The sequence below is a fragment of the Hipposideros armiger genome, unplaced genomic scaffold (assembly GCF_001890085.2).
Source record: "Hipposideros armiger isolate ML-2016 unplaced genomic scaffold, ASM189008v1 scaffold_132, whole genome shotgun sequence".
NCBI lineage: Eukaryota > Metazoa > Chordata > Mammalia > Chiroptera > Hipposideridae > Hipposideros > Hipposideros armiger.
This window is the reverse complement of record NW_017731482.1, coordinates 253987-279837: the sequence shown is the minus strand read 5'-3', so window position 1 is coordinate 279837 and position 25851 is coordinate 253987. Positions and strand designations below refer to the sequence as shown.

General features: G+C 51.3%; 1 protein-coding gene across 8 annotated transcripts in view; it reads left to right on the top strand.

The window, feature by feature from the left end:
* Window positions 1–25851, top strand: part of ARAP1 (ArfGAP with RhoGAP domain, ankyrin repeat and PH domain 1) — a 62129-nt gene that overhangs the window by 3597 nt on the left and 32681 nt on the right. For 5 of the 8 annotated variants that reach the window (XM_019649410.1, XM_019649413.1, XM_019649412.1 and 2 more), the window contains exons 2-3: window positions 13671–13750; window positions 18741–19292. In XM_019649410.1, coding sequence (XP_019504955.1) covers window positions 18784–19292 — 509 coding nt within the window. In that variant the 5' untranslated portion in view covers window positions 13671–13750; window positions 18741–18783. Of the gene's footprint in view, window positions 1–13670; window positions 13751–18740; window positions 19293–23060; window positions 23127–23272; window positions 23601–25851 lie in introns of those variants that run through there. The other 3 variants (XM_019649416.1, XM_019649415.1, XM_019649414.1) reach the window with 3 other exon arrangements.

Below are 25851 nucleotides of genomic sequence, written 5' to 3'. Positions count from 1 at the left end.
CCAAATTATTATTTAATAGTAGTAATGATACTAGTGGTAGCTACTATTTCTTGGAAGCTTACTGTATGCCAGATATTTAGCTAAGCATTTTATGTAACAATTTCATCCTCAACAGTGATCTTGTGGGGTAGGCACCGTTCCCATTTTACAGATGAGGAAATGGGCCCAGAAAGGTTAAGTGATTTGCCTAAGATCATCCAGTCCATAGAAGAGCCATGAGTCTGAATTTCTGTTGCTTTACAGTGAGAACCCTGAGCACTGGGAGACATGCAGCCAGAGGAGGTCCCAACCCTGTTCAACCCTGGGAACTCCCAGTTAGGGTGGCAGGCAGGGACTGGAGGGCCATCTGATCAGGCGACATTGCTGGTGACCAGCTGTGGGGATGGGATGCCTGCAAGGGCATCCCGCTTGCTGACTGGACTGACTGCTGTCAAGTCCTTAGTCCCCATGGGCCATGCCGTAGGATGAGCACCTCTTGAGGTCTGCTCACTGCTCTCTCCTGTCCTGTTTGTTTTGGGTTTTGCTGAATACAATAGTTCTTCCAGACATTTTGCAGATGAGAAAACTGAGGTCAGTAGCAGTAAGTGGCTTGCCTACTGTTTTTCAGCTAACGAAAGGGAGAGCTTGGACTGACACCCAGGCAGGGGGCTCTGAGGCCTACGCTCCACCTCCTTGCCTGAGGCCTGGTCAGGGCCTCCTGGGCCTCTGACACCCTGAGGTTCCTTCACACTGCCCACCTGCCTTATCACAGGGCCCAAGTCTTTTTCCCTGATTAAACAAGGAACCTGATTCCTCTCAAGGTGCCTGAGATCAGGTACAGCTGGGTGTCAATGACTAAATGAACAAACCTGGAAAACATGGTTAGAGCTAAGAAGCCAAGAGGCAGAGACCAGCTTTTGGTAAAAAAAATTGTGGTGCTCAGGGCCAGAGGGGTCCAGAGGAGGATTCAGGGGTCAGAGAGGCCCCCACTTCCATTCCCCAGGAGGGAGAGATGTGGCAAAATCTTCTACCTCCTCTTTATCTTCATTGTTGTGAGGGAAAAGATTGTGAGGCAGGGGGAAGAGAAAGGAAGATTGGGAACTCTAATGGCCAGTCCTCTGTCCCATTCTCAGGCAGGGAGCCAGAACTCACACCTGGATTGGCTGCCCAGAGCCCTTGGGGAAGTCTGACCTGGCCCCACCTCCTTCTGACCCGGCCAGTGCTGGGGTGGGTCAGCCTCAGGACAGGCGGAACAGTAGCAGGGCTGAGCTACCACTGCGTATTGTACCCCCAGTTGCATGGGTCTCTTCCACCACCTTCCCTACCACTGGACCTCCCCTACTCTCCTCCCCTCTTTTTTATTTTTTTTTAAAGATTTTATTGGGGAATTGGGGGAGGGGAACAGCCCTGGGGAATCGGGGAAGGGGAACAGACAAGTTGCTGTTGTGTTGTCCCTCACTCTAGTTGTGGAGGACGCCGCTTCACTGGCCCATGTTGGTATTGTGACTATTGCGCTCTTCCTGGCTGAGGCAGATCGGTCGCCAGCCATTGGACGGCTCACAGCAGCTCTCGCGGCTGCCAGCCACTCACGGTAGCTCATGGTAGCCCAATGCAGCCCCACTGCAGCCTATGCCGTTGTCAGCGATTCACAGCAGCCCAGCTCCAGGTTGAGCTGTTGTTCACCATCTTAGCCATGGAGGGCGCAGCGTCACTGGCCCCCATATGGAATCCGAACTGGCAGCCCTGTTGCTCAGAGCTCGCACTCCCAAGCCAACTTTTAACCAACTGAGCCACTCGGCAGGCCCTCTTCTCCCCTCTTTCCCACCGTAATGTGAGGGCTGGGGCTCTGCCTATAGTCAGGCCTGGAGTCAGGAGCCTGTGGTCTGTCCATCTCTGGCTCACTGAGAGGCTGGTCACTTACCTTCAGTGGACTCGGCTTCCCTGGAGCTTCAGGAAGGGAACAGAAAGCAGCAGTCCTTGGAACCTCCTGGCCCACCAGCCTCAGGTGTGGACAGGAATCAACCAAATAGGGCAGGTAAGGAGTGAGGCAGATTGCGGTGGGGAGCTCTCTCTCCCTCTCCACTCCCGCCCTCCCTCTCCCCGCATTGGGCAGCTGCAATTTTAGGGTTCTGAGTCTGAGATTCTAGGCATCTGGGATTCAAAGATTCTAGGGTTTTATGTGCCTGTGATTCCCAGCTTCCGAATTTCTGAAATTCTAGGTTCCAAGAGTCTGCAGAATCTTAAATTGGGCTGGGTAGACCCCAAATTGAGAGCTAGGTAGACTCTGTGCCATACTTCGGCTGGCTCGCGCCAAACAGATGAGGTCTGGAGAGTTTCTCAGGGCTGCTTGGAGGGGTCGGTGGCCCAGCTGGCCTCCAGGCTCTGTGTGTGCCCAGTACCCACCACTCCTAGCGTACATACCCAGCTGCCCCCTTTCAAGAAATCCGAGAACCAGACACTGCAAGGGTCTAGGTGGTAGCAGAAGAAACAACCATCTTGGTAGAGAGCATGGAGGGGACAGACGGGCCAGGCCTCCTCTTCATTTGCTAATGGTGGGGCTGTCCCCCTGGATACCAGGACGGGGTTGAGGGGAGGCCATTAGATGGCTGGTGTTTGGCTGGGTCACAGAGCAAGGCCTGGGCCACATTGCTGGGCAAAACAAGTCCTCCTGGGGCCAGCACAGGATGTGGCTCAGCCGGCCCAGGTCCAGACTTGGAGGGTCAGAGTGGTGAACGGAGACCTGAGCCTGGGAGCCTGAGGGGAGGCACTGCCTCTCCTCGGGGGCAGAGAAGCCTGACTTTGGCTGAGGCCTTCGAATGTTTCACAATGCCTCCCCCAGCTCCTTCTGGTGCCCGTCTGGGCCTGTGGACACAGCAACTGCCTGCATAGGGCGCTGGGCATAGAGCGGGAGCTGCCCCTGGGGAGGAGGCCTGTTTTCTCCCATGAGGGAAGTGACCCCCCCATCCCAGAAGCCTTCCTGGCTGAGTGAGCGCCTTCCTACTTTACGTCCCTCTCGGGGCACTGTGCATGTGTCTGTGTGCGCACATATGTCTTTTTGGGCCCAGATATGTCCTTGGAGGCCCTGTGCTTTTGCCTGTGTGCAGGTGTGATCAGCATTCAGTGTCCCAGTGGGTTGGGATAGGAGGTGCCCGGCTCTGCACCTCTTGATGTGTGAGCTGAGTGAGGCTTTCACCCACTTGAGTGGGGCGCTTCATCCAGGCAGGCTGCTTTGTGGGTCTGCACCTAAAATGCAACAGTTCCCAAAGGCTGCCCTAGCCTGGTGAGGCAGCCTGACAGCAGGGTTGGCGACTGAGCTTTGCCAGATGACAACAGGACAGCTTTGGGGTGGAGTCTCTCTTGCTTGGGGAAGGGGTGCCAGAGCCTTGGCTAAAGGCCTACCTCTCCCATTAGACTGGGGTTGGTCTTCCTCATTCTGTCTCCTTCTCAGCTTTAAAGATGGACGTGCTAAGCCTAGGATAGCCAAGGATCCAGGGAGTATCTTGTGGTTCTGGTGGTTCTTTTCCAGAACATGAACCAGGACACTCATCTTCCTCTACTGCCTGTGACCTGAAAACCCACATTTCTTATGTGGTTTAGCTTAGCTCACTTGGAGGAGGGGGGTGGCTCCAGTATCTTTGAGGTCGCCTGAGGGGAACTGTTCTTCCCAGTTCTTTCAAGGAACAGGCTAGTGGAAGGGGGTGGGGAACTCAGGCTGGGGCTGGGGCTGGGCCTTGGTCTTGTTGTGTGGTCCTGATTATGTTCTTGTCCCTCTCTGGGGCTCACTTTCCCCTTCCGGAAGTGGGGAAGGTTGGATCAGGTAGTTCCTAAATGCCTAAGGAGCAGGTGGTTCAGGGGTTCCAGGCAGAGGGAATGGTATAAGCAAAGTCCTGGAGGTCAAGTGTCAGGCAGTGGGGTTGGAGGGAGTGAGACCAGAGAGGAAGAGTAAGTGGCAGGAAGCACAAGGTGGAGGCCTTTGAACCTCACTGGAAAATGGGGAGCCATGGAGGGGGCAGGCAGGCAGGGGGGAGGCAGTACCTGCGTGGAGCGGGGGTGGACTTGGTTGGTCTCAGAGACTCCTGGAAGTCTGGGTGGTTCTGACCTCCAAGGAACAGTTGAGGAGTGGGCAGCACAAAAGGGTCTGAGAGTCAGCACTTTCCTGTGTGCATAAGGGCACCCCTCACCCCCAGCAGTGTTTAATGGCTGGCATAGCAGGAAGTGGTTGGGACTGCCTCAGAGGTGGAAAGAAGGGTCATTCCCAGCCACAGAGGCTGCCAAGGAGTCTCAGAGTTGAATTTTCTACTCCTAGACCTCTGGCCTGAACCTTGACACCTGCCTCGTCCAGCCATCTCACTCTCTACCCATGTCACAGGCCCCTGTCCAGAGCTCCTGACCTGGGTGAGCCAGGCCTTAGTAGATTTCCATTCATCCAATTCCCCCAGTAGCCAGACACTTCTAGCCACTGGGAATAGAGCTATAAATGAGAAAATGTTTCGGTCCTCAGTTGAGACTAACAATGAACAATAAATATTTAATATAGTATCTCACAGTGATAAGTGGGATGCTGGAAAATGACACAGGGTCAGGAAATAAGGACTGATGGCGGTACTTTTTTAGGTCGAGTGGTCAGAGAAGGAAGGCCTTGAGTTTGAGCAGGTGCTGGGAGAGCATGGGAGTGAAGCATGTAGATGCCTGGCATTGTCTTCCAGGTAGATGGAGCTCCAGTACCCAGCCCTGAGGTGGAGCACATGGAGCGGGGCTGGAGTAACAGCAAGGAGGCGAGAGGTGGCAGGGGCAGACCACACAGGCCTGATGGGCCCTGTGCTGGCTTTGGCTTTTCCTCTCAGGGAGGTGGGAAGTCACAGGGAGTGCGAACTGGTCAGAGTTGAGATCTGTTTTGAAGGCATACATTTGTTCCTCACAAGCCTGCAGGTGGAGCTGTCATAATCCCCATTGTGCAGATGACGAAACTGAGACTCAGAGAAGTTATGGGAGTTCCCAAATCTCACAGCAGTAGGGACTTCTGTCTGCCTACCTGCCCACCTTCCTGCCGCCCTGTGCTCGGTCCCCGAAGCATCTGCTGCCCTTCCTGGCTTCCTGTTGTCTGGACAATAAGTGCGAGTGTCTTAGCATGTCCTTAAAGGCCCTTCTCAGGCCGCACTCATCCTCCCTCTCCTGCCCGACCTCCCTGCTCCCTGCCTGTCTCCACACTGTCCCCTCTGGGAGGAGATGGAGTGGAAGGAGGGGCCCAGGCAGCCCTTGGTTCAGATTCTGGCCCCTGTGTGATCTTGGGCAAATTACTCAACCTCTCTGAGGCTCAGTTTCTTCCTCATCTGTAAAGTGGGCTAAAGCCGTCCACTTTCTAAATTGTCTAGGGGATTGTCCATGTAACGTGTTCTAGCACAGTGCTTGGTAAAAGGCAAGCACTCCATAACCACGACCTTTTCTTGTTTTTAGCAGGATGATTGTATCAGATAAGTGGGTTAGAATGTTCCCTGTGAGTTGGAGAGGAGCGGACGAGTCAGGAACCTTTCCTGTCTGTTGTCTGATTATATAGTGGAGGAGGCTGAGGTCACACACATAATTGGAGGCCAGAGCCTATGGGGCTGATCCCCCAGCTCCCTTTTCTCCCTTCCAGCCCTTGCCCCACCCATCTGGTTACCACCCAACCGACACAGGCAGCTTCCCCTTTCAGGTGCCAGCAGCACGGGGCCACGGAGCTTCTGGCTTCTCCATTCCAAGAGGCCACCTAAGGAAAGGGCAGATTCAGGTCCCTGTTCTCCTAGGCTGGGAGTTCTGGGGTGCAGAGTTGCCTGCCAAGTCTCTCCTCCTGGGTGGGCAGGCATGTCAGAGAGGATGGCGTCCAATAACCTTCTCCTCCCCTCCCCCATCAGGACCAGGGCTGGCTCTCAACTCCCTGGTGTGTGGTAAGGGTCCCGGCATGTGACAGGTTCTGTCCACTCCTGCCGCCTGGGAGTCTGTTGTCAGCCCTGTGCACTCCCACCCCCCTGTGGTTAGCCCTGTTTCTTCCTGTTTCTGCCTTATTTACAGTGTGAAGAGTTCCCCCTCTACATCCTCAAGGGGGCCAGTGGTCACAGAGGAGGATCTTCCTGGAGTCACCCTGTAGAACCTCAGGCCTTCCCCTTGGCTAGCATCTTTGGTCTGGGGAGGTGCTCCCTGCCCTGCCTGGGAAGTCCCCAGCCCAGTAGGGTACGTCTATGACTGAGGGGCAGGGAGCCAGACAGAGCGTTGGTGGGATTGCCCCAGGTCTCCACAGGTGCCATGGGGCTGGCTGGGTCACCCTGTAATGTGGGAGGACCTGAGTGAGGCCTGAAAAGTGAAGGGTTGGGGGAGTAGGGAAGGTGGATGTGGGTTAGAGATGTCGGGGTTGGAGCTCTGCCTTGTGGGTTACAGGTATAGGCTAGAGGGTGGCCTGGCCACAGGTGGGGAAAGAGCAGGAGGCAGGGAGGGGGGCCGAGGGGTCCAGGCTGGCTGGGGAGGCCTGGGTTGGATGGGGGCAGTGGGGATGCAGAGGAGGTGGTGTGTGTCGAGAACATGGCAATGAGAAGGCAGTTAGGGGGAGGGGCAGGGAGTGCCCCAGAGTGATCCATTCTTAGGTGGGAGTACATGGTAGGGCCAGGGGACTTAGTGTCATAGACTTTTTGAAAAGGCTTAAAAACCAAACCATTTAACTTTCAGCTTCATTTATTTTGCAGGTGAGGTACTCAGGCATTCACACTGCATCTTCACACCTTACTCCCTTATCTGACCCTTTCCAGGGTGGGGCTTGGGCATGAGGAGGCCCTGGATCAGGTTTGGGGCATGTGGGTGAGGGTCAGGGCTAGGGTGGGGTCAGACACTGTCTGGAGGGCAAACCACAGGGACCACTGGAGCCTCGTGTTTGCTAATGGACCTCAGTCCATTTCCCACTTGAAAGTCTGTGGGCCGCACTCTGCTACTGGCCTCCAGTCCCTAGTGAGGGAACCTTATTTGATAAGCTGTGTCTTAGACCTTGGAGGGGATAAGCTGGTGGGGGAGGGAGGGAGCTTTGGGTCTCAGTTTCTTATTCGCTAGTCCAGATGGCCTAGGAAATCAGCAGTTTCGTTTATAGTAGTTCTCTTAGTCGTTTACCCATGTTACATTTAAAATAAAAAAGCTACTTTGTAATGATGGTTTTGGGAAACAAGCTGGAACAAACTCAGTTCTTCTAATAGTCTTAAAATACTTTTTATCATTTTTTTCTTCTAATTATAAAAGTGATACACAGCTGTAAAAACTTAAAACAGTATAGACATGAAGGTTGTAGAAAGTGATAGTCTTTCAAGATGGGGGTGAGAGTTCAGGCTAGGCCTGAAATTGAGGTCAGGATGTCCACAGTCACTTCGTCTTTAATGAATGTCCCTTGGCCATTAGTAAAACTGGTTCTACTGCCCTAGGGAGGTTGTTAAAATACCCTGCCTGTCAATAGGTTCCCTGCATGTGGATAGGCATAGCATGTGCTGCCTAAGTGTACCTGGGAGGTGAAGGGATGGGGAGAACCCAGTCTTAACTCTTTGCTGAGCTACGAGCCCTGCTGTGGGGCTACCGAGGGAAGAGGCATTTTTCTGATTTGCTCAAAGGCCCTGCCTAGGTTGGAGGTAGCCCTGTTTTCCCAGAAGAGGGGAGCTGGTGAATCACAGTGGAATGGGGAGTGTGTGGTACCCAGGGTCACCCAGGAGGAGGTCCAGGGGGCAGTGGGGTATCCAGTCTGGAACCTTGCAGGGGGAAATGGCTGGAGGAAGGGTGTGGTAGTCATTGGTTTCTGGTCCGGGGGCTGAGCAAGTCCAGACTAGAGCTTGGCTACAAGACCAGCACCAAGGGCCCTTCTTGCCACGACGGGCCAAAGCCTTGGAACTAGGAGCGGGAAGTGTATGTCTTAGCAGCAGAGGAGTGAGCAGATGACCAGTGTGGCCTCTAGTACACACATGCTGACGTGTCTCATTCATCTGGATGACAGCTCTTCTTTGGGGTGAAACTGAGGCTCAGAATGTGGCATGACTTGCCCAGGGCTCAGACAAGAGGTGTTGGAGCCAGACTGGAACCCGGACTTGCCATGCGTTCTGCAGGGAGGGGACTCTGGCCTGGAGCCCAGGGACTTGCCAGTGGCCCTCAGCTCCCCACCAGGGGACTGAGGCAGTTTTTTATGCACCCAGGACCTGGGGCCCCCACTCAGTCCTCCTGGAGGGCTGCTTTTTGACAGCTCCCATCACTCCTGGGACCCCAGAGTCACACCACAGATGGGATGAGGCAAAAATTTGGTGCCACAGTGAGTGACAGGGTAGAGATTCAGGGCTGGGGTAGGGCAGGAGACCCTGGTGTGCCTCCTTGGGACCAGCGTGCACACTGCACACTGTCCCTGAGAGACAGGAAATAGACTTCTTGGCCCAGGGGTCAGCCAGCTGTCCACCCAAGGGCCAAACCTGCTACCTTGCCTGGCGGGACTGGAGGGAGCTGGCTTCTGCAGAGGGGTGGGAGCCACTTCTGCACCCTCTGGGCTGGGAGCCCAGCCCCCACCTAGTTCCTCATATCTAAGGGAAGTGCCTCCAAGGCCTCTTGCTTGCATTAGCAGAGTCCCGAGAACGCCCTGCAGACCGAGGGTGGCCCTGCCCATAGGTATCCCCTGGTGACTGGGCTGGGGGGTGGGCATGGGATGGGGGTGTAAGGGAGATATTGGGCATCATGGGTCTCTGGGGTAGTTGTGCACAGTTGAGTTGTTGGTAGGGAGTGTGAGGCCTGAAGGCTGTGTATGTGGTGGGGCAGTTTGTTCTGTGGCTGCTGGGTGAGGTGGGAGGTATGTGTCCCTGGAGGGAATATGAGGTGTGCGTTTGTGGTGTGGGTAGGGTAGGGTTTGGAGACCAGGCCTGGCCAAAGCTGGAGGTGTGGGGTTCTTAATTCCTGTGTGGGGAGCTCTGAGGGGTTTCCTGAGGTCTGGATGCTGGGGTCCCTGCCCAGCCTGCTTGGGGTTGGGGGTTGTGCAGGGGAGGAGGAAGAGGGGTGGACAAACTCAGACCTCAGGTCTAAGCCCCTGGGCCTTCCACTCCCTGCACTTCTGGGCCTTCCCTTGAACCAAAAGCACAGCTCTGTGTAAAGGGGAATCTGAGGGTGCCATTGGGAAAAGGTCTTGGCTGAGGGACTTTGGCGCTGAGTGTGGAAGAAGTTAGGACCTCTGAGGCTGTACTGCCACCGGCCTGACTCACACATGCAAATCAGAATGCAATGGATGCTCACACCCACTCAGTCAGCAGACTCTGCGGGCACCCCAGGGAGGGTCCCCAAACCTCTCTGGGTGCCGCTACTGTCCTTTCACATTTCCCGTTCCTCCCCCACTGAAATCTGTTTCTGCATCTGCCAGGTCTTAGCCAATCCCTGAGCCTTGCACACTCCCTTCCCTTTGCCCGGAAGGGCAACAAGGCCTACCTCAGGAGTGCTCTCTGGAAACCTTGCCGACTTCCCAGACAGAAGGAGTTACATCCTCTGAAGGTCCTGTTGGCTCTAGCAAGTGACCTGGGCAAGTTTCCATCTCACACAACCTCCATGAAACGGGGTTAAAATACCAGGTCTTGGGATTGTTATAAGGATGACTAAGATGAAGGTGGAGCCCTGGCAAGGGCTGGGCACACGGTGGGCATGTAGAAAATGTAGTGTGCCTGTCCTTGAGGAAGGCTGTGGACCACCTTCTTCCTGGACTGTCGGAATTGATGTCCTTAGTCAGTAGTGGGCAGGGATAGCATGAGGGAGATGCGAGGCAGGGACAGAGAAGGGGAGATGTGTTTTAAATTCTGCCGTGGGGGATCAAAATGGTAGTTAGACCACAGAAGGGTGAAAGCTTTGACTCAAGCAAGAGGGACTCGGGCCAGACCTGAAAAAGAACTGGCTGGCAAGGATTAGAGATTCTAGATGACTCTTACGTACCTTTGTACTGAGACTGAGTGCCCTTATGAATCTAGTCATAAGGTTCTGAGCTCTACTGTAGAGGGCAGGGGGCACAAGAAGGGGTGCAGACTCACATACCCCAGGCCAAGTTAGAGGTTGGGTGGAGATGGACCCCCATGAATGAAACAACCAGAGACAGAGCAGGAGCTGTGCTGAGCTGTGTGGCCTAAGAGCCCAAGGGGACAGTCAGGAAGGACTTTCTGGAGGAGGCATTCTGGAATCAGTACCTGAAGGTAGGAAGATGTGGTTCATTTACTCATTGTCAGCAGACAATTTCGGGGGCTCTCATGCACCAAACTGGTGCTTGGTGCAAAAAAGTGAAATGGAGGGAGTTGTGGGCCAGCCCTGCCTGGCTGGGGCTTGGGATATGTCATGGGCAACTTAAGTAAGTCACTTCCTCCCTGTGGGTGTTTGTTTCTTCATCTGTAAAACGTAGGGCTGCAGCTGGACTTGAGGGTGCTGGGAACCACAGAAGGGCTTTGAGCAAGGTTGGGACCCGGTTGGCACAGCAGAGAGGTGCTGGAGGGAGACGGGAGAAGCAGAGGCAGGGTGGGGTGGTGGGGTGTTGAAGCCTGAGCTGGGTGCTTGGGGTGGGGGAGGAGGGGAACACTGTGGCCATGCTGTCACAGTGGGATGACACTCCCCTCTGCCCAGTCCTTGCTTCCCTGGGGGTGGAGACTCAGTGATGTGTCATAGCAGCTGAAGGGCTTAAACCTCCATATTGGGGGTCAGAATTAGAGCCTTGCAAGCGAGACACTTGCCTGGGGCACAAAAAGGGGTGGTGGTAGCAAAAAGCTCAGTAACCAAGATAAATAATATATATTTTTAAATATTAATAAAAAGCCCAAGATAAACAAAATATCCAAATTTTAAATAAAGAGGTGTAATGTTACCGATTATTTCTTTGCCTCAGACTCTAGAATAGCTCTGCTGTAAACTTTTTTCAAAGAACTGCTTCCTCCAGGAAGCCTTCCCTGACCCCTGGCGTGGTTGAGGGCCATGTGGACTGTTTTTGCTGGCTGGGTGGTATCTGACCCCCTGAGCAGGTCCAGGTCTAAGGTCTGGCTCATGCTTCCAGTGCCCAGAATGGGGCTGCCCTAGAAGGTTGTGAGTGCAGAATCCCCAAGTCTGACCTTGGCCTAACGCCTTTAGTGCAGGAATAGGAACTTGAGAGAGGCCCCGGGTGGGACTGGGCCCTTTGCAGGGACAGAAGTGGTTTCCTGTTTTCCAGCCCTGGTCATTCCCGCAGGGTGGGGTCATCATCAGTCAATTCATGTTGAACCTTTAGAATAGGGCCCAGCCTGTATGTAGCAGGGGCTCAGTGTTCATTATCACTTTTTTTTTTTTTTAAGATTTTATTGGGGAATTGGGGGAGGGGAAAAGTGTTGGGGAATTGGGGAAGGGGACTGGCCAAGTTGTTCTTCAGTCTTTGTTGTGGAGGACACGCCAGTCGCCATCTTGCTGCCCATCGGCAGCTTGTGGCCTCTAAGCTCAAGGTGCTGTGTTCAATCTTCGTTACGGGTGGGCGTGGCCACCATCCCATGTGGGAGTCAAACCAGCAGCCTTGTTGTTAAGAGCGCATGCTCTATCTACTGAGCCATCCGGGCGGCAGCTCAGTTCAAAGTGCCGAGTTCAGTCTTAGTTGCGGGTGAGCATAGACATCATCCCATGCAGGAGTCGAACCAGCAGCCTTGTTGTTAAGAGCGCACGCTGTATCCACTGAGCCATCCGGGCAGCAGCTCAGCTCAAAGTGCCGAGTTCAGTCTTAGTTGTGGGTTGGCATAGCCCACCATCGAACAGGCAGTCTTGTTACACCAGCTGAGCCATCCGCCACCTGTTGGCAGCTCAGCGACAGCTCAGCTTGGGCACAGCGTCACTGGCCCATGTGGGAATCGAACCGGCAGCCCTGTTGCTCAGAGCTCACACTCTTAAGCCAACTCAACCAACTGAGCCACTCAGCCGGCCCCCATTATCACTTTTGAGAGTCAGTGAGCAGAGTGGTTAAGAGTCTAGAACTGCACTCTCTAATAGAAATATAATGCGAGCCACAAGTGCAATTTAAAATTTTCTAGTACACATTAAAAAGAAACAGATGAAATTAATTTTAATAATGTTAATCCAAATATCCGAAATGTTATAACTCCATTATGTAATAAACAGGAAAAATTGGGATATTTTATATTCTTGGTTTTGTGCGAAGTCTTCAAAATCCAGTGTGTACTTTATACAGCACACTTCATGATGCGCCCACATCTTGAGTGTTCAGTAGACAGCCATATGTGGCCACTACTGGTTACTGTATTGGACAAAACAAGTCTATACTATATTCAAGCTGCCCCTTCCTAGCTGTGTGACTTTGGGCAACTTATTTTAACTCTCTGTGCCTCCGTGTCTTCATCTTAAAGTATGAGGTATGTGTGCTCACTTCAGCAGCACATATATTAAAGTATGAAGTATGTACCTCATAGAGTTGCTGTAAGGATTAACTAAGTTAATGAAAAAAGCTTAGGTAACTGGCATATAGTAAGGACTATTTATGTTGTCTGTTACCCTTTTTTTAAAATCGTCATTTGTCTAGCACTGCCATTTTGGTTTTTTTTTAAATTTCTTTTATTGGGGAACAGTCTGTTTTTCCAGGACAAGTCAAGCAGTTGTCTTCAATCTAGTTGTGGAGGGCACAGCTCGTTGGCCTATGTGGGAATCGAACCGGCAACGTTGGTGTTATGAGCCTGCACTCTAACCACCTGAGCTAACTGGCTGCCCCCCAGCACTGCCATTTTTTGCCAACTGTTTCTGAAGTACTAATTACGTAAAATTTATTTTTAAAACATTCATTTTTAAAACATTTTAGCCCCATGCTAAGAAATAATTGTGGAATCTGCTTGAGATAAATACCTAACTAGTAAATTTAAAATGTTCACGAGAATCTCCTAAAGCCATCATGCAGAGCTCAGCCAATTGCCATTGTCCCTGCCCTAGTGGCAGGAAAGGTGGCTCTGCTTAGGATCTGCCCATTCCATACCCCACCCCCAAAATCAGAGCCTGAGCCGTGGGAGCTTGCCGGTGGTCTATCACAGGGATAGCTGTTTCTTTCTTCTCCTGGCTGGAAACACCTCTTTTGACCCCCACCCATGTTTAGGAGCAGGTTCCTGGGGTCTCATGCCCCTGCCTCAGTTGCCCTACCCCCACCCTCATCCCACCCCATGCCTCCCAGGCTTAGTGGAGAGGCTCTAGTTTCCCTGGGTCTCTCCAGGGTCCCCCAGCCTCTCTCTGACAGGCTCTGTGTTGTGGGGGGAACTGCCTCAGTCATGGAGCTGCATCTGCCCATTCCCCGTGTCTTCTCCGGGGACAGTCCAGCCTCCCGGTCAGGACAATAGCCTCTACCACAGCCTGCCCTCTATACATCCCAGCCATTGGTCTTGGGAGAGGGTCAGAGAATGAGGCGTCCCAACTCCCCTTTCCCCTGCCTGTTTACCCCCCCCCCCCGCCCCCTGAAGGCTCTGGCCCCCATTAGGCTCCCTGAACCCTTCCCTCCTCTTCCTCTCTCCCGCTACCATTTTCCCCATCTCTCACCTTCTTCCCTCGTTTTCCTTTTCCCCATCCTTCTTCCCCTTGTCCCTCCATCCTCATTTTCTTCCTTTCTCCTTCTTCCTCCTCTTAGCCTCCCTCCACTCCAAGTGGCCTTGCCTCATGGACTTTCTCCTCCACTCTTATCCTTGCAGCCTCCACCTCGGCCAAGATGAGGAGCTGTTCAGAGTAGCTGCTGCCTCTGGGAGGACCAGCGCCCTGGGCAGCCCAGCAGGTGAGTCAGGAGGTGGGAAGGGGAAGGGGGAGGGGCTGGGTGTGGCAGGCTGAGTCCCGAGGTGGGGGGAGCATTCATGGAGAGACCTAAGATCCCATTTTCTGTTTTGAAAACTGAGGTTGAGAGGCAGAGAGAGGGTAAAGCCCAGAGACCTCCCAGAGGGCTTAGATGGGGGGGACCTGGCGGGGACCAGTGGGTTAAAGTGTGTGTGTGGGGGGTGTATCTGTTTCCTTGATTCTCTTCTGTGCCTGGTCATTTACCATCTCTTTCATTCTCAGATGATAGCGTTATCTTTTAAACTGTATTTATATTTTTGAAAATGGTACAAAATTAAAAAGATACAGAGGGTTTAATGAAAGGTAACCTTCCCTTTCTTGTCCTCCTAGCTGCCAGTTTTTCTCCCCAAAGGCAGTTTCTTGTAAACCCATCAGAGGTATTCTGTGTATATGTGTGCTACATGTATAGGTATGTTTTCTTTATAAATTAAATTTATTGAGGTAACATTAGTTAGTAATATTATATAATTTCAGGTGTACTACATTATATTTTGACTCTATTGCATGCTTACCACCTAAAGTCTAGTTTCTTTCCATCACTATATATTTGACCCTCTTTACCCACCCTCTTTCCCTTCTGGTAACAACCATTCTGTTGTCTGTATTCATGAGTATTTTGTTTGTTTGTTTCATTAGTTTACTTCTTTTATATTCCACATATGAGTGAAATTGTATGTTTTTTGTCCTTTTTTTTGGTCTGTGTTATTGCACTTAGCATAATACTCTCAAGATCCATCCATGTGCACAAATGGCAATATTTCATGGTTTTTTTTATGGCTGAGTAGTATTCCTCTGTGTGTGTGTGTGTGTGTGTGTGTGTGTGTGTGTGTGTGTGTGTGTGTGTGTCTTCTTTATCCATTCATCCATTGATGGACACTTAAGTCATTTCCATGTCTTGACTATTGTAAACAACACTGCAGTGAACATCAGGGTACATATATCTTTACAGATAAGTGTTTCATATTTTTTTCGGGTAAATACCCAGAAGAGAATCATACGGTAATTCCAATATTAATTTTTTGAGGAGCCTCCATATTGTTTTTCACAGTGGCTGCACTAATCACATTCCCACCAACAGTGCATAAGGATTCGCTTTTCTCCACAACCTCTCCAACACCCATCTCTTATTTTTTTAGTAATAGCCATTCTAATCTCATTGTGGTTTTGATTTGCGTTTCTTTGATAACTAGTGATATTGAACATCTGTTCATACACGTTTTCTTTTTCTTTTACCCAGATGTCTACATCATAAAACACTATTCTGCACCTTGCTTTTCCATGTAATCTTTAATATAATTTTATATGAACAATTGACTCTGCCAGTGGATAATTTTAGTTGGGATTGTGCTAATTATAGCTTAACTCTGAAAGAACTAATGTCTTTATAATGTTGAGAGCTGGCTTATCTAAGATATTGAATTTATTTCTGTTTGTGTCTTCCTTTGGGTCCCTCAGGAGCCTTTAAAAAAATATTCTCATAGTTCAAAATTTAGATGCTAGAAAAGATGTGGAGTGAAAAGCCTTCTCACCAGCCAGAGGTGGGTTTACAGGAAACCGATGGAACTTGATCTTAAGGCTCCTTTCAGGGTGCAGGGAAGGGCCCAGGCGGTGTGTGCCCATGTTCATGTGTTCTTGTAAATGTTTACAAAAATAAGATATTCTTTTTATTTAATTAATAAAATTTTAATTGAGATATAATTGACATATCATATTATATTAGTTTCAGGTGTACAACATAATGATTCAATATTTATATTGTAAAAGGATAAGTAAAATATTGTATGCTTTTTCTTAAAGAGGGCATCCTTATTGTGTGAACTTCAGGCCCTAGGAGTCCGGTTTTGCATCTGCTCCTTCCTTCCTCCCTCCCTCCCTCCATCCCTCCTTTCCTCCCTCCATCCCTCCCTTCCTTCCTTCTCTTTTCTTTTCTTTCTTCTCTCTCTCTCTCTCTCTCTCTCTCTCTCTCTCTCTCTTCCTTTTTTTTTTAGCCAGAGAAAAGAAGCAAAATTGATACATGCATATAGAACCCTGCATACATGACCAGCTCTAATTTTTCCTCCTCAGAGGCAGCCAGCGTCACCTTGTCGCCTACGTGTCTTTTCAGAGATATTTTATGCATTTACCAGTACTCATACTGATCTATCCTCTCCCTTTGTTTGTTTTTATCTCCACATAAAAGGCAGAATGATATATATATACTGTTCTGTACCTTTCTTTAGTCAGTTAACAATAAATCTTGGCGGTCTCATATCAGTATGTAACAAGTTTCCTAATTTTGTATAGCTGCTCAGTATTCTACTAGATGACTACACTATAATTTAGTTAACCGTTCTCCGGCTTATGGATGTTTTGGTTATTTCCAATCTTGTGTTATTGTATGCAGCACTATAGACATAGCCGTCTATGTATGTCATTTTGGACACGTGCCAGTAAGGCTGCAGGATAAGTGTCTAAGGGTGGCTGGATCAAAGGGCAGAAGCACTTGGGGTTTTCACAGCTATTGTGGCCTTGCCTTTCCTAGAGGCACTCTCGAATGCCTCACCCTACCACAGTGTGCGGAAGTTTAGTTCCTCTTCATGTGTTTAAGAACCGTTCATATTTTCCTTTCTGTGAATGTATCTCTTCATTCCCTTTGCCCATTTCTCTGTTAGGTTATTAATCTATTTCTTATTTTGAGGTGCTTTTCAATCTTTAGGAACATTAGCTCTATGTTCAGGATGAGTGGCAGATATCTCCTAGTTTCTCATTTATCTCTTGTCTTTTGCTTATGGTGTTTTTTTAATCATGCAGGAATATCTGATTTTTATATATTTGAATATTTCACTTGTTTCTTTATCTTTTTAGGTCTGTATCATTTCCAAAAGACTTTTGCTCTCTGAGATTATTTTTAAAATCCTTTTGTGGTTCTTTTTTTTTATAATGAAATCTTTGGTCCATCTGTAATTTATCTTGTTGTAAGTTGTGAGGTAGAGGTCCAACTTAGTTTGTTTCTAGACTGCTCCACAGGTGTCGCAACAACTTAATAATCCATATAGTTTGAGTTCCTTTTATTCATATTAAATTTTTATATGTGTTTGGGTCTATTTTTGAATTTTCTGTTCTGTTTAATTGAACTGTCTGTTCAAGTGCTGGTAGCATATACAGTCATCCTTCGGTAACCATGAGGGATGAATTCCAGAACCCTCCACAGATACCAAAATCTGTGGATGCTCAAGCCTCTTATTTAAAATGGCATACATCAATACATACAGTTGGCCCGCTGTATCTGCGGACTCTTAACTGTGGATCAAAAATACAGAGGGCCAATTGTGCTGTTTTAATTACCATGGCTTTATATGTTTTAATATGTGGTGAGACTGATGCTTACTCTTTACCCTTCCTTTCTCTCACCCCCTGCTACCAGAATTTTCCTGGAGCTTCCTACGTATTTATTTTTCCACATGAACTCTCAAATCAGCTTGTGTAGCTCAAAACAAAATCCTGTGTTTGTCTTTAATAGGATTGTGCATATTTATAAATTAAAGAGAATTAATATTTGTATGCTGTCTTCTACCCAGGAGCATACTGTCTTTCCATTTGTCCAGGTCTTCTTTTTGCCCCTCTGTAACACTCCAAAATTTTCTTCCTGTAGATCCTGCACGTTTCTTATTAGGTTTATTCTTGGCATTTTGTATTTTGTGATTTTAAATGGAGTCTTTCATCTTTGTTTCTGCCTGGTTATTGCTTATAAGTATTGATTTCTGTTTTATAAATTTTGAACCCAACTATCTTAGTAAATTCTTTTACTGTTTGTAATAGTTTCTCAGTTGAGCTTCTTGGATTTTCCAACTCAAAATTCATGTTATTGGTAACTAATAGGTCGTTTATCTCTTCTTTCCCAATTTTTATTCCTCTTGCTTATTTTTATTCTTTAAAACCTTCAGATCAATGCGAATAATAATAATGATAATAATAATAATAATAAATAATAGTGAAATGGACATCCTTATCTCATTCCTGACTTTAATGGAAGTTTTTCTGTTAAGCAAGTTTTGGTTTAAGGAAGGATCAATCTATTTCTACTTTAGTAAGATTTTTATTTGTTTAAGTACACTGGATATTGAGTTTTATCATATGCCTCTTTAGTTTCTGTGGAGATGATCAGACGACTTTTTCCTTTTGATCTGTTAATCACCTTTTCTTTGCATCATCTATTTCTGGGCTTTTGCCAGGCCAGGAGCTCTTTAGTGCAGTGATGGGACCTGAGTCCCCATTGACCAGTGCAAGGCTATTTTGAATGAATAAATGAATGAATGGCCTTTCCTATACATTATTTATTTTCCCCTTGATAGTGGGAGGGTTACTCACTCACAGGACCAGGACCCCAAACGCTGTGTGATGCTGGGTTGACTCACCTCCTGGAGCATTCCATTTCTCCCAGGTGCATAGAGATGGGGTTAGGCTTCACCCCTAGACTGGGCCTGCTGGGCCTTCAGTTCCACCCGTACTTGCTAAGCCCCTGGGCCTGGCCCTCAGCTGGGAACTGGCACCTCAGAAGGAATTGGGCCCTTGCCTGGGTCTCACAGAGGGCAGTAGGGTGTATGCCAGACATAATCATTGGCCAGGCTCGCGGCTGTGGCCGAGGCGGTGGATGGGTGTGAGTGGTGGTACCAACTCTGGGGGTCCTGGAGGGCCTCCTAGAGGTAACATGAGCTGGATGCTAGGTGGCCACAAGGGTAGGGTAGAGGGTGGCGGTGGCTGGTTTCAGGCAGAGGGAGAAGCCGGTGTGTTCAGAGACCTGGCAGTACCTGGCCTTGCCTGGCACATGGGGCACAGGGGAGAAAGCTGAAGGACAGAGCTTGACCCCATGGCGTGGGAGAGCCACAGAAGGATGTTGAGTGAGGAGCTATGCCTGGGCATCCATGCCTCTGATTCATTCCCCTCTGTTATTCCAGGTCTGGACAGAGCCCTGCTGGCTGGCCTCTGCTGGCAGGACCCATGGCAGAGGCCGGGGATGCAGCACTGTCGGTGGCCGAGTGGCTGCAGGCTCTGCACTTGGAGCAGTATACCAGGCTCTTCGAGCAGCACGGACTGGTGTGGGCCACGGAGTGCCAGGGCCTCAGCGATGCCCGCCTGGTGGACATGGGCGTGCTACTCCCTGGCCACCGCCGCCGCATCCTGGCTGGACTGCTCCGTGCCCATGCGCCTCCAGCCCCCGCCCCCCGCCCCACCCCACGGCCTGTGCCCCTGAAGCGTCATGTCTTCCGCTCACCACCTGCGTCTACCACTCCGCCTGAGCCACTGCCCGTGGTTAGAGAGGATGAGGGGCTACCCAGTGCCCCACCCATCCCCCCTCGGAGGAGCTGTGTTCCACCTGTCTGCTTCTCCCCCCAGTCCACGGCTGCCCCAGACCCTGTGCTGCCCCCACTGCCTGCCAAGCGGCATTTGGCAGAGCTAAGTGTTCCACCCGTGCCCCCTCGCACTGGGCCCCCCCGCCTGCTGGTGAGGTGAGTGGATGCTGTCCAGGGTGGGAGGTACATGGGCAGAGGATCCTAGGGGCGGAGTGGGAGTTTGCGGCCTTTGGCGCTGGAGTAAGAAAGGCACCTCAATGAGGGAACAGCATGTGCAAAGCTCAGGTGGGAAGCACCTTCCGGGTCACTCTGGGCAGACTGTGTGGCTGAAGTGTTAGGTGAGGTGGGGTGAGGCTTGTGGATGGTGCTGGTGGGATGTTCTGTGAAGGCCACATGGGCAGCTGGGAAGGTTTTAAGCAGAATGATCTGATGAAAGCTGAGTGTTAGAAGGGTGACTGTGGCTGCCGGTAAGGTTGATGGGAGTCTAGCAGACCAGTGAGAGGGCACAGGGCCAGGTGAAAGCCCCTCCACACCCCCAACTCAGGCTGTGTGAGAGAAGTAAGCAGACAGGAGCAAGGTGTTTCTAGAACGGACAGGACTTGGGGACAGCTAGGTGTGAGTGGAGGGAGTGGGGAGCCACAGCGGCACGCGGTTTCTGTCTTGGGTGGACAATGGTGCTATTACTGATCTGGGGACGCAGGCTCGGAAGTGAGTGTGGCAGGAAGTCTGGAGTTCAGGTTGGGCCTGGTCAGGGTGAGATACTGTGGGACATTGGGGTATGTTCTGAAGTCAGGAGGTAGCATGTGGAGAGAATGGGGAGCCTCCGATGATGAGCTTGCTGTGGGGGAGCAGAGACTGCCCGTGGCCTGGTGCTTGTGCTATGCCTTCCCCTTTTACACTGGCCTCACCCTACTTTCCCGCCCTCTTTCTCAGAGCCGTTTTCTTCCCTCCTGGCACTCCTTGTTTTCTTGAGTTTTCTCCTACTTCCATTTTAACTTTTATATGTGCTGTCCCTTCCTCCCCTTGCTGGGGTGACCACCCCCAGCTAGGGCTGGATATGTGTTCAGGGGTGTCGTGGAGATACACTGTAGCATTTGGACCTAGTCAGCCTAACCCGGGAAGGCTTCTTGTAGGAGGAAGGCATGTGCAGACAGACGTCTCCTGTTCCCTGTTATTGTTGAGCCCTGTGCTGGGTGCTTTGCTTACATGATCTTATTTGATCCCTGCAGCAAGCCTGGGGGATTTGCACCCCATTTTCAAGCAGAGAGACTGAGGCTCAGAGAAGGGAGGTGACCATTGGCAGGATCAATGACAAATACATGCCCAGGGAGCCCTGTGAGAGGGTCTGGGAGGTTTTCTCCACCCAAAGAGGGGAATTAAATAAGGGGCCTTGAAGGCAAGCCAGGGCTATGGTGTTTTGAGGTCTGATTGGTGGAAGCACCAAAAGGGTTTGTGCCTTTCCTGGGTTTACACAGCTGGGGACAGTACTAGGGGTCCCCCAGGAGCCTAGATTGGAGACTGGCGTTTCCTGGTGCCATTGTGCCCTCTAGTGGCTATTCTCTTGCATGCAGGAGTAGTTTCTGTTTCCTTTAACTCCGTCTTCAGGATGGAGTGAGTGTGTGCGTGCCTGCCTGCCTGCCTGCCTGCCTGCCTCTGGGGGCTGGGAATGGGTAAAAAAGTCAGGTGGTAGGGCCCTGTTCATAGGGAGCTCACAAAGGCTGAGGAAGCAGAACCCCCAGTGGGGCAGTGGGTCTGGATTCCTGCTTCGGACCAAGACACCTGCGGCAGGCCAGTTAGGAGCTGCCCCTCTGGGCCTGTTTCCCCATGAGGTGCCCTCCTTGACCTTTCATGGCCCTTCTGGTACTGACAATGAGTTCAGGAGACTTGCTGGATAGAGCAAAGGTCCTATCTATGTCCCAGGGTACCAGCCCCAACTCTCAGAGCCTCTGTCTAAACTTAGCTACTTAACCAACCTCTGGGGGAGGCCAACCTCCCATGGTTAGGAATCTGGTCCCTTGTAGCTAGAGGACCCACAGTTCATTCCATTAGGAGATAATTTGTAGAGTTATTCCCTCAATTTGGGACTATTCCTTAGGGCAGAATGTGGTGGGAGGTGAGCCATCAAGCCTGATCTCCTATGTCCTGGGGCCTTTGACCTTGGGAATTGTGGGCCTCTGTAGTCCTAGTGCCCTAGGCTTCCAGGGTGTACAAAGTCTTTAAAGCCCAGTAGTAGAGAAACTCACAGCAGATGGAACCTCATGTACGAGTATGTGTACCAAGTGAAGGCTGGGCAGGGTAGGGGCCAGAATGGAGCCTGACTGGATGGAGCTCTGTCCCCTCATAGCCCCTTCCTATGACCCCCAGGCTCCATGGTGCTTGATGGGAGACTGCTCAACCTGGCCTGCTACGGCCCCCCCTTGCAGGGGTCCCCGTTTCCTGATGTGGCCTTCCTTGGTTCTTGTTTGCATCCTCTGGTGACAGGGATCTCATTCTCTCGACCTTAGGACCTCTTACACCAGATCATGTGGTGGCTGAGTGAGCATTTCTGCATGACTCCAACTCATCACCAGGCTTCCCATCGGAATTTGGGATTATCTGTTGTTTGTGCATGTGTATATGATTGAGGTAATCACTTCGTGTGAGGGCATGCCTGGCCAATTTGCGTGTGTGCATCCATAGGTGTGCATGTTTGTGCAAGCTGTCGGGGTAGTAGTGTCTATTTACACATCGACACAGGTTCTAAGGGAGGTGATGTGTGATTCTGCTATGTAAACGTATGTGGGGATTTATGCCATTTCAGTGGTGGCCTGCCGTGGTGTGTGTGCGCGAGTTCACCAGCCCTGTGCTCATACATATGTCCATGTGTGCTGGTGTGGTGGGGACTCCAACAGTATGAATCCATTTTCAAGTGTGCCTGCTGTGGGAGGTGAATTAGTGTGTGTGGTATTGTTGTACTGTCAGGTGTGAGCCAATGTGTGTACATGCGTGTGCAGGTGATGCCAAGAAGAGTCATTGGACTGTCAACTCCGTCAGGGCCGAGAACCTTGTTGATTTTCTTTACTGCTGAATCCCTACCATCTGGAATAGTGCCAGGTGCTGAGTAGGCACTGAGAAAGTATCTGATGTGTAAGTGAAGAGACGAGGCCTGCATAAGCTTCTGTACTGCAGGTACTGAGCACATGTGCTGCCCATGCTGACTCAGCAGAGTACCCTCAGTGCCCACTGGACACTGAACAATAGGGTTAAAGTGTTCTGAACTCACCACCCCAGAACCCTTCCCACCACCCAACCTTCTCACCCTAGCCTTCTTGGAAAGGAAGAGGCCTTCAGTGAAGACAGGCAGAAAACAAGCAGAATGGGGTCCCTTCCTCCCTGCCCCAGCTAGGTTATGACTCTCAGAACCAGGCTCACCATTCTGCCTGGCCTAGGAGGACCCCACTTCACCTCCAAAGGGTCTGAACCCCCGCCCTTATTTAAGCCTGTGATAGGGAACTTGCTGGCAAGTCCAGAGATGCTGAGAAATTTGCTCAGGGTCATGTAGCCCAGCAGAGGGAAGCTGATGTTCAGACCCTGCTTCTGGCCAGAGGCCCAATCTACCCATCCAGGTCTCATAAATGTGAACTCTCTGAGCCTGCTTCCTTGAGAGTGGTAGAGGGGCCGTTTCTGATCCAGGGTTCAGGGTCGCTCCACAGAGCCTCTCCTGGACTGATGTGGGCCTCCGTTTCCTCCTCTGATACTTGGATGCTACAGTAAGATACCACAGTAAGGTAGAATATTTGCAAAGAGGAGGCAGCTGCTAGCTGGGGTCACATTGCAAGGCCTCCTACCTGTGCCCTTGACTGCCCTGCAGCCCAGCCAATCCTTGGTCTTCCTGAAGACTGATCACTTGTTGCCAGGGCAGAACTTGCTCCCTTCAAAGAGCCTCTTTCTCCGCCTCTCTGGGCTTCCTCTTTCCCAGCCAGGGCCCGGGCTTTCCTGGGCGTCCTCTCTGTAAGTCCCTGCTAGATGGCACTGGGGTGCCTTTTCCCATTCCAGCTGGGGGGCGGGGAGGTGGGGTGACTTGGGGGCGGGGAAGAAGTGTCTGCCCCAGGGGATTCTGGGTGACTTTTCTCTGTTTCTCAGTCAGTGTTTTCAGGAAGTGTTGGCCAGGGCTGCAGGGGGTGGGGGAGGTAGAGAGCAGGAAGCCCAGAGCTGGAAGCAGACACACACATACACTCACTAACTCACTACTCCTGGACAAATCCACAGTTATACATAGAAACACACACTCAGACAAGTGATCACAGACACTCAGACACAAATCACAGGCGCACAGTCACACCTGGACTCAGACACACCCCGGGAATAGGGGCCGGCTGTCTGCGAGACCAGCCCAGGTTGGACACGGGCTCCCCGGGAAGGCACACAGCACACCTGCGCACACGCTGGGAGTCCTCAGGCTCAGGACCTGGCAGGCATCTGAGGGTGAGCAAGGGGTGCAAGGGGCAGCCTTGGGCTGGGCTGTTGACAGGCGCCCGGGGGTGGGGGTGGGGAAGGAGGCTCCTGAGGGCCTGGGAACGCAGAAATTCCTGTTTGTCACCTCCGGGCCGCATTTTCTGTGGTGTTCTCCTCCCTATTCCTTTTTTTGCTCTCAGAATTTCCTCTCTTCTTTCACTTTCTCCACATTTTCTGTTTTTCTCCTGCCCTTTCCTTTCGTCTCCTCTCTGGGTTTTCCAGTTTCCATTTCCCCATACGCTTCTCTCCCGGGCCCACTGGAAGCTCCTGGTGCCTGTTTGCTGGGCTGCACAGACCCCTCTGTAGGATCTCTGCCCTCCAGGGACCTGGTGTTAATCTCAGTTCTGGATCTCCACCCGCCACTGAGGATTGTCTCAGGAGGCTTAGGTGGGCTTCTTTCAAGGTCAATTTCAAGAGTGCTGTGGCTCTGGACAGCTCCTACCTGAACCTTCTCACCCTCCCCCCAAGTCCAGGGTGATAGGTCAGACCTGCCGAGGGCTGGCACTGAGTTGGCTTGATACCTCCCCTTCCTCCCCAGGACTGGTAGCGTGGTGGGCGCCTGTGTTGTTGGAGGGCTGGGCTGGCCCCCCCCCCCCAAATTGCCATGGATCCCTAATGAACTCAACAACCCTGCGCTTAGGTGACTGGGGACATAGAGATGCCTCTAACCAGGTCCTGTCTGTGTACCCAATCCTGCCCTGCGTCCTCAGCTCATCTTTTCATAGGGCCCATCAGAATACCTGCACCTTCTTCTCCTGCCAGGCCAGCCCTGGGTTGGGCAGTCGGGATTGTGGGAGAGGGTCAGTATAGTGGTGCGGAGCTCCCTGAGGTCTGAATTTCCTCACCCTGGTACCCTCTGTAGCCAGGACAGGATCAGGCCTGGAAAGCGCATAGAGCTGCCATGGGAGAGCCAGGCCTCTGCCTCCTGCCCATGACAGCAGGGCTGGCCTGTGAGGAAGTTCACTGTAAGCCTGGTGGTAGATGTTCCATGTAGGGCCCAAAAGGCTGTGTGAGTTTAGAGGAGGGAGCAATTGGGTGGACTTCCTGGAGGAGGAGGCATGTACTGAGAAAAGTGGAGTTGATGATCCAGGTCATTGTGAGGATTAGATGAAAAAAGGCCCCCAGCGGAATGCTTGGCACATAGTGAATACTTAGCAAGTAGCGGCTCTTGTTCCAGGGAGAAAAGAGCTGGGTGAAGCCTTAAATGTGAAGGTGGATGCCAGGTTAATGAGGCAGTGCTCTGTGGAGCGGTGGAGGAGCTGCTGACCTTCGTTAGTGATCAGGACGTTAGTGGGGTGGTGATCATTCAGCATGCTCACTGAAGCCTCCCTCTGTGTTGGGTGATGGCATGACATGGGGAGGGATTGGCCTGAGGGGGCTCACAGCATGTGCAAAAGCTGAGAGGCATGTCACAGATATCACATCTAAGCAAGTCAAATGCCAGGAAGCGTTTTCTATGCTGTGGCCTGGGCAGAAGTAAACAGAACAGAACTGTGCTAGAGGGGCTGAACTTTGGTCTCATGATGGAGAAGGAAGGACAGGGGCAGCTGTGGAGGAAGCAAGAAGCATAGAACGGAGACTCAGGCCTTGCACAGCCAGGGCACAAATGAGGAAGTATCAGCTGGGAAGGCTTTCTTGTGGGAGGGGAGGTCAGGGTAGGAGACAGATGTGTCCACTGGGCCTGACCCTACCTCTTGGCCTTACTGGGGAGAGTCCAGGAGCTGGGATTGGCCTGGGTCGCTCCAAGGCCTGTGTGACACGTTAGAGGGAAGGTTCTGACGCCAGGACAGGGTCCTTGGTCTTCTGTCAGTTCAGTGAAACAAGCATTGACAGACACAACTATACTGAGTGATCAGAAGTGTGGAGGCTGGAGGAGCCCCAAGGGAAGACCCCATCCCAGCTTGGGGCATGAGGGGAGGCACAAAGTGGAGGTAGAGGATGTATAATTGGATCTCTTGAAGGAGGAGTAGGAGGTATCTGGACAGGGGAGGGTGGAAAGAACAGCATATGCAAAGGCCTGGACATATGCATTTATGGAATGCAGCACAGTCAAGGATGGCTGGAATGTGAGCAGAGGACGTGTTCAAGGTTAGCCTGAGAGATTAAGACTGCCCCACTCTGTGGCCTACCTGCCCTTATGGTGAGGCCTAGTTCCTTTTGCCGGAGATTGATGTAGACAAAGATATAAAGGGACAGTCACGGGCCCCTGTGGAGGAGGCGG